General features: G+C 43.3%; 1 protein-coding gene across 2 annotated transcripts; it reads left to right on the top strand.

Moving 5' to 3' along the window:
• The first annotated feature begins 214 nt into the window (after nucleotides 1–214).
• LOC125546423 (zinc finger BED domain-containing protein DAYSLEEPER-like) lies at nucleotides 215–3,456 on the top strand. Of its 2 annotated transcripts, none has more exons than XM_048710687.1 (4): nucleotides 215–667; nucleotides 956–3,038; nucleotides 3,123–3,188; nucleotides 3,271–3,456. In XM_048710687.1, coding segments are annotated over exons 2-4 (813 nt in total). In that variant the 5' UTR covers nucleotides 215–667; nucleotides 956–2,293; the 3' UTR covers nucleotides 3,273–3,456. The 2 variants fall into 2 exon arrangements, with proteins under 2 accessions (XP_048566644.1, XP_048566643.1); XM_048710686.1 differs by having other exon boundaries at nucleotides 936–3,038.
• Nucleotides 3,457–8,499: the final 5,043 nt, after the last annotated feature.

The raw sequence follows: 8,499 nt of genomic DNA, 5'->3' as shown, positions 1-8,499 counted from the left end.
CTGGTACCCTGGGCCGGGCCTGGGCCTTAATATGCAGCCCGAACAGCAAGTCGGGCCGGGCTCGGGCCTCAATATGTAGCCCGAAATTAGGCCCGGCCCGGCCCGAGCAGCTCCCAATCTGAACTCACCCAGCCTGGCCGCAGTAGAGCCCAAGAGCGGCCCAGCCGCCCAGCGCCTCAGCCCCCCGACTCTGCATCTCGCCCCCTCCCCACTCCTCGCTTAACCTAACTGCCAAATCCCACACCCCGTCCCCATCTCTCCTCGTGCGCGACATGGCGGCGCCAACGGAACCCTAGCCGCCCGCATCAAACGACGCCCGGCCCCCTTCGTCCTCGACCGTGGCCGGCCCCCTTCATCCTCGACCGCGGCCGCCGCGCTTCGTCCTCGACCTTGGCCGCCACACTTCGTCCTCGACCGCGGCCGCGGCCGCCGCGCTGCATCCTCGACCGAGGCCGCCCTGGTCCGTCCTCAACTACGGCCGGCGCACGTCGTCCTGGACCGTGGCCGCGCTGCACTGTCCTCAACTGCGGCCGCGCTACTCCGTCCTCAACTGCAGCCACCCTGCTTCGTCCTCGACTGCCGCATCAACAACCGCCGACCGCAGCAAATATCTTCCTCCCCATCGGCTGCAACCAGCAAGCCTGCAACTCCAAGCCCCCACCCCAAGGTATATGTTTTGCTGTTGATAAAGTTGTGCTCTTTTTGTTTTAGGGTTAGCTGAATGTTAAAGCATAGCTTAATGTTGTAGACGTACTGCTTGTGCAGAATGGTCAGGATCAAATCCATGCAAAATTTATGCTGTTTATATGGTGCAGAACTGCAGATGAACATTTGTGCTGTTTATATGGTGTTGTACTGTTGTACTGCTATGTACATGCTGTAGTTTGATCATGACGAATAACGTGTTCTGTTGTACTGCTGTGTACATGCTACAGTTTGATCATGATGAATTCAGGAGGACTAGAAGGACCGGAGGGTGATGAACCAGAGTACCATCCCGAAGAATTAGAAGGGCAGGACGATGGGATGCAATTGTTTATTGTACCTGCGGATCCTCCTCGCACTCGGCAGAAACGTGTAAGGGGAAAGCAGCCAGCCGCTCAAGGAAGTGGAGCCGCAATAGAACATGCACATCCTACTACCGGAGGGGGGCAGCCGCAGTCGCAGCCGCAGCCGCAACTGCAGCCGCAACCTACTATTTCCAAACTGAAGTCAAATGTATGGCTTGACTTCACCAAGATCTCGAAAGATGGTGATAAAATGACGATAGCTAGATGTAACCATTGCGAGAAAGAACTGTCGGCTAGATCGACAAATGGTACATCTCATCTCCTTAGACACACTGAAAAGAAGCATAAGGTTGAACAAGCGACAATGAATAATTTTTTCTTGAAATCTGAAACAAATGATGATGGAATAGCTGCATAAAAAATGGTAGATTTGATGCTCAAGTTGCTAGAAATTCGGTCTCTATTTATCTTGTATCCGGTGCTCATCCATTTACAACAGTTGAAGAAGATGGATTTAGAACAATGATGTCTGCTTGTTGTCCACAATTCAAGTCTATTGGTCGGCACACAATAAAAAGAGAGATAATGGCAATGTTTCTTAGCCAGAAAAAGGAATTGATGGACATATTTCTTGCTGCCCCTGGTAGAGTTAGTTTCACATCTGACAATTGGAAATCTGAAGTCACCAAGCATAGCTATATTTGCATTACTTGTCATTACATAGATGCTGATTGGAAACTAAACAAAAGGATTGTATGGTTCAAAAAAATAGATCCACCATATGATGGAGCATCTATTGCCGATGAGGTCCACCTAGCTTTCGTGAATGGAGGGTCGATAAGAAAGTGATGTGCATCACTCTGGATAATGCAGCCTATAATGATAGGATGATAGCTTGCTTGCGTACCCACTTGGCAAAAGGTGCTTTACCTTTGTCCGGTAAATTCTTCCAAATTCGTTGTTGTGCACACATACTAAACTTGGTAGTTCAAGCCGGTTTGGCATTGATTGATAAGTGTGTTGACAAACTTAGAGATGGTATAATGTACCTAAAGGCTTCAAGCAATAGGCTGCATAAGTTTTATAGTACTGCTACAACTATTTTCAACCTGGAAGAAACAAAAAGGTTGAAACCTGATATGCCCATCCGTTGGAATTCAACCTACACTATGCTTGGGTGCTGTTTGTACTTTAGAGATGTGCTGCATTGGTATTCTGAGAGGGACAGCATATTCAAGGTCAACTTTTAGCTATCCAAAGAAGAGTGGGCCAAGGTATCTCATATGTATCAGTTCTTGAAGGGTTTTTTCGAGGTAACTACAACTTTCTCAGGAACAAAGTATCCAACAGCCAACTTGTACTTCATGAATGTCTATCTTGTTCATTCTGCTATTATAGAGGCTAGTGCTGGAGTAAATAGTTACATGGCTCCAATGTTAGCAGTTATGAGGGAGAAATTCATGAAATATTGGTCTGACTATAGCATATTTCTGTCTTGTGCTGCCGTTCTTGATCCCTGCATTAAGTTCAAGTTTTTAGGATATGCCTACTCCAAGCTATATGATGGTGATGATGCCCTTCAACGCATTAATCTTGTTAAAACTACAATGACTTCTTTATTTAATGAGTATGGTAGTGGTGTACATGTCAATGAAAACATAGCAACTAGTGCATCATCAAGCACGTGTGGACTTGGTGCCTTTTCTGACTATGATCAGTACGTGGAAAGCACGAGCTCACATGAAGAGAGATCTGAATTGGAATTGTATTTGGCTGAACCTGCGAAGAGGTTGAATGAAAATGTCAATATCTTGGATTTCTGGAGTAAGTCTGCAGCTAGGTATCCGCAACTAGCAAGAATGGCACGTGATATCCTTGCAGTTCCTGTGTCAAGTGTTGCTTCAGAATCCGCTTTCAGCTTGAGTAAGAAGGTTATAACCCCGAACCGAAACTCACTTAAACCAAAGACGGTTGAGGCCCTAATGTGTTTGCAAGATTGGTATCGTTGCAAACTGCAGAAAAAAGAAGGTATGTGTTGTAATCTTGTTTGTTTCACATTCTTATTTGTATGTTTTACTTCCAAATGATAATTAACCCAATCTATTGTTGTAGATAATAAGAGAAAGGCAGAAGTGGTTGCGGTAGATAATGATGAAGATTCATCTTCGGATGAAGAATGTAACATCTATATTCTTTGTTCATGTCAATTGTCAAGTTGTGTTTATACTAACGCTAACTTTCTCTTCATTCCATCCTCTAGAGTTGTTGCTAGAGCAATGAGAAGAGAAGAAGGTTCAGAGAAGGCATGGCGAGATGGCAGCCAACAAACTACTAGTCTTATTTTGGTTATGGACTGTAATATTATTCATGCACTTGTGTTTGTTGTAACTGGAACGTTTAGATGTCGAAAGACTTGAAACTGAAACATTTATATGTGGTTCTGCTATTCTTTTGCTCAAACACTATGCTGCTGTGCTGTCAAAACTTGTAATGTAATGCTGCTGTTTTGCTGTTGTTGAAACTGAAACATTTATATGGGGTTCTGTTATTGTTTTGTTATAAAACTATGCTGCTGTGCTGTAAAAATAGTGATGTAATGCTGTTGTTTTGCTGTTGTTGAAACTGGAACACTTGGATGTTGTTCTGTTATTGTTTTGTTGTAAACTATGATGTTGTGCTGTCAAAAATAGTGTTGATTTGCTGCTGTTTACTACTGCAAATTGCTGATAAGTGATAGGTGTATGTTTTGTTGTCCAAATATTAGTATCTTGTTCTGTATAGCTTAGTTTTCTTCTGTTTTTTGCTGTACTGACTTGTTTTTGTTGGATTATGTCAGGCCGTTGGGCCGGGCTTGGGCCTGGAAAACGTATCAATTCGTTGGGCTGGGCTGGGCTCGGGCCTGTCCCGTAGACGCCGGGTTTTTGTTGGCCCGGCCTGAAGCCCGGCCCGGCCCGAGATTTGGCCAGGTATACTCCCATCTCTCTCATTTGCACGCAAACCGCCAAGCTCTCCTCGTCCCCAAGCCATCGACGCTGCTTTTTGGGTTTAGAACCGATGCCTTTCATTTTAAAATATACAAGGTGTGTATTATTTTTCCAAAAATAAAACAAAGTTATGTTTGACCATGTATATAGTAAATCTTATCAACACCTACAATATAAAATAAATTAAATATGAAAATATATGTTAAGATGAATCTAATGACGCTGACTTGGTATTGTAGTTATTTATATTTCCTATCTAAACTTGATCAAATATAGGAAATTTGATTTTGAAAAATTGATACAACATATATTTTGGAACGAAGAGAGTATAATAAAACACGTCGATCCAGCGAACCAACCTATAGTTGGATGGTTTGGAGGACAGTGATATCCTCTATGCACTAAAATGATATGTCGACTCAGTCTATCGGAGGTGCTTATAGGGATAGGGTGTGCGTGTATGCCTTCATAGCGGCCTAATCATGGAGGCGGGAGAGCCGGACGACTGCGGACGGCGCAGGGTGATGACCGCCATGGGTTTGGTGACCCTGTCCATGTTGGCCTTGCACATCTAGCTGATGAGTTAGGACGCGTCCGAAACCTACCCTCCCAAACCGCACAACATGTGGAGCGGGTCTTGGCCGCCGGGATGGTACGGTGCGTGCCTTGCCGTCGGCTGTTGCCTCTTGGTCCTCGACATGTAAGTAGTTAGGACAGATGGTTCCTCATGCATGTAGCTACTCTACTGGAGTAATTCATGGCACTAGTTAGGAATAACTTGCAGCGTATGCGTATTCTACGTACTTAATCTGTCCATCTGTCCGTGTATGTATGTATGTATGTATGTATGTATGTACGTACGTTTTGTTGTTGATTCCTACAACTATCAACTTAATCAATAACCGGCCCTTTGCTGAATCAAGCAGAATGAAGATGGATTTGGCCCCCCAAAACTCAACGACCGACCTTTCTTTGATCAATAACCCTTTGCTTAAAATGATCAATTAGTGCCGACACCAACCAACCATCAGAAAGAGAAAGAGAGAGAGAATAAAGCAAATTAAAGCATCTAGCATAACGTTTACCATACGTGCATGCTACGGAACTTGCAAACTTCAACACAAGCACTTCTCAAATTTGTATGAGTAGTGCTTGTGTTGAAGTTTGCAAGTCCCGTAGCATGCACGTATGGTAAACGTTATGTAACAAATTTGAAACATGAGGTGTTATTTGATTGTCCTCCTTATGAGTGGCGGTCAGGGACGAGCGATGGTCTTTTCCCACCAATCTATCCCCCTAGGAGCATGCGCATAATGCTTTGGTTTTTGATGACTTGTAGATTTTTGCAATAAGTATATGAGTTCTTTATGACTAATGTTGAGTCCATGGATTATACGCACTCTCACCCTTCCATCATTGCCAGCCTCTTCGGTACCGTGCATTGCCCTTTCTCACATTGAGAGTTGGTGCAAACTTCGCCGGTGCATCCAAACCCCGTGATGTGATACGCTCTTTCACACATAAACCTCCTTATATCTTCCTCAAAACAGCCACCATACCTACCTATCATGGCATTTCCATAGCCATTCTGAGATATATTGCCATGTAACTTTCCATCATACCGTTCATCATGACACATTCATCATTGTCATATTGCTAGCATGATCAAGTAGTTGACATAGTATTCGTGGCAAAGCCACCGTTCATAATTCTTTCATACATGTCAATCTTGATTCATTGCATATCCCGGTACACCGCCGGAGGCATTCATATAGGGTCATGCTTTGTTCTAGTATCGAGTTGTAATCATTGAGTTGTAAATAAATAGAAGTGTGATGATCATCATTCTAGAGCATTGTCCCAAGTGAGGAATAAAAAAAAGAGAAAGGCCATAAAAAAAGAGAAGGCCCAAAAAAAGAGAGAAAAAGAGAGAAGGGACGATGTTACTATCCTTTGCTACACTTGTGCTTTAAAGTAGCACCATAATCTTCATGATAGAGAGTCTCTTGTTTTGTCATTTTCATATACTAGTGGGAATTTTTCATTATAGAACTTGGCTTGTGTATTCCAACGACGGGTTTCCTCAAATGCCCTAGGTCTTCGTGAGAAAGCAAGTTGGATGCACACCCACTTAGTTTCTTTGTTGAGCTTTCATACATTTATAGCTCTAGTGCATCCGTTGCATGGCAATCCCTACTCCTTGCATTAACATCAATCGATGGGCATCTCCATAGCCCATTGATTATCCTCGTTGATGTGAGACTTTCTTCCTTTTTGTCTTCTCCACATAACCCCCATCATCATATTCTATTCCACCTATAGTGCTATATCCATGGCTCACGCTCATGTATTGCGTGGAGGTTTATGAGTTTGAGATTATTAAAGTATGAAACAGTTGCTTGACTTGTCATCGGGGTTGTGCATGATGAGAGCATTCTTGTGTGACAAAAATGGAGCATGACTAAACGATATGATTTTGTAGGGATGAGCTTTCTTTGGCCATGTTATTTTGAGAAGACATAATTGCTTAATTAGTATGCTTGAAGTATTATCATTTTTATGTCAATATGAACTTTTGTCTTGAATATTTCGGATCTGAATATTCATACCACAATTGAGAAGATTTACATTGAAATTATGCCAAGTAGCACTCCGCATCAAAAATTCTCTTTTTATCATTTACCTACTCGAGGACGAGCAGGAATTAAGCTTGGGAATGCCTGATACGTCTCCAACGTATCTATAATTTTTGATTACTCCATGCTATATTATCTACTGTTTTGGACTATATTGGGCTTTATTTTCCACTTTTATATTATTTTTGGGACTAACCTATTAACCAGAGGCCCAGCCCAGAATTGCTGTTTTTTTGCCTATTTCAGTGTTTCGGAGAAACATAATATCAAACGGAGTCCAAACGGAATGAAACCTTCGGAAACGTGATTTTCTCATTAGATAAGACCCAGGAGACTTGAACCCTCCGCCAAGAAAGCCACGAGGCGGTCACGAGGGTGGAGGGCGCCCCCCTAGGGCGCGCCCCCCTGCCTCGTGGGCCCCTCGAAGCTCCACCGACGTACTTCTTCCTCCTATATATACCTACGTACCTCCAAACGATCAGAAACGGAGCCAAAAACCTAATTCCACCGCCGCAACTTTCTGTATCCACGAGATCCCATCTTGGGTCCTGTTCCGGAGCTCCGCCGGAGAGGGCCGTCATCACGGAGGGCTTCTACATCATCCTAGCCTCTCCGATGAAGTGTGAGTAGTTTACCTCAGACCTTCGGGTCCATAGTTAGTAGCTAGATGGCTTCTTCTCTCTTTTTGGATCTCAATACAAAGTTCCCCCCCTCTCTTGTGGAGATCTATTCGATATAATCTTCTTTTTGTGGTGTGTTTGTTGAGACCGATGAATTGTGGGTTTATGATCAAGTCTATCTATGAATAATATTTGAATCTTCTCTGAATTCTTTTATGTATGATTGGTTATCTTTGCAAGTCTCTTTGAATTATCGGTTTGGTTTGGCCTACTAGATTGGTTTTTCTTACAATGGGAGAAGTGCTTAGCTTTGGGTTCAATCTTGCGGTGTCCTTTCCCAGTGACAGAAGGGGCAGCAAGGCACGTATTATATTGTTGCCATCGAGGATAACAAGATGGTTTTTTTTATCATATTGCATGAAACTATCCCTCTACATCATGTCATCTTGCTTAAAGTGTTACTTTGTTTTTAACTTAATACTCTAGATGCATGCTGGATAGCGGTCGATGAGTGGAGTAATAGTAGTAGATGCAGGCAGGAGTCGGTCTACTTGTCTCGGACGTGATGCCTATATACATGATCATACCTAGATATTCTCATAACTATGCTCAATTCTGTCAATTGCTCAACAGTAATTTGTTCACCCACCGTAGAATACTTATGCTCTTGAGAGAAGCCACTAGTGAAACCTATGGCCCCCGGGTCTATTCTCATCATATCAATCTCCATCACTTTATTATTGCTTTGCTTTTTTACTTTGCCTTTTACTTTTCACTTTGCATCTCTATACCAAAAATACCAAAAATATTATCTATCATCTCTATCAGATCTCACTCTCGTAAGTGACCGTGAAGGGATTGACAATCCCTAATCGCATTGGTTGCGAGGAGCTATTGTTTTGTGTAGGTACGAGGGACTCGCGCGTAGCCTCCTACTGGATTGATACCTTGGTTCTCAAAAACTGAGGGAAATACTTACGCTACTTTGCTGCATCATCCTCTCCTCTTCGGGGAAATCCAACGCAGTGCTCAAGAGGTAGCAACCCGTTGCACCATATCCTTGCCAAGGCGACTTCTCAAGGTCATCTTCAACCGCTCAGAGGTCGCCCCATCTGTGCATCCCTTTATGCCGATGATGCTGCCATTTTCATTGCTCCAATAAAAAATGACATTCAGTTCCTGGCTTCAACTCTTGCATCCTTTGGTGATGTTACCGGATTGGTCACTAATTGTGCCAAAAGTGTAGTAG

The sequence above is a fragment of the Triticum urartu genome, chromosome 3, assembly GCF_003073215.2.
Source record: "Triticum urartu cultivar G1812 chromosome 3, Tu2.1, whole genome shotgun sequence".
In the NCBI taxonomy this organism is placed as follows: Eukaryota; Viridiplantae; Streptophyta; class Magnoliopsida; order Poales; family Poaceae; genus Triticum; species Triticum urartu.
This window is presented reverse-complemented; position numbering and strand designations above follow the sequence as displayed.

Bases quoted from the DNA above. Each gene is read 5' to 3' on its own strand.
- LOC125546423 (XM_048710687.1), top strand. From the start codon at position 2,294: ATGTATCAGTTCTTGAAGGGTTTTTTCGAGGTAACTACAACTTTCTCA. The intron at 3,039-3,122 runs GTATGTGTTGTA...CTATTGTTGTAG, and splicing joins CAAACTGCAGAAAAAAGAAG to ATAATAAGAGAAAGGCAGAA.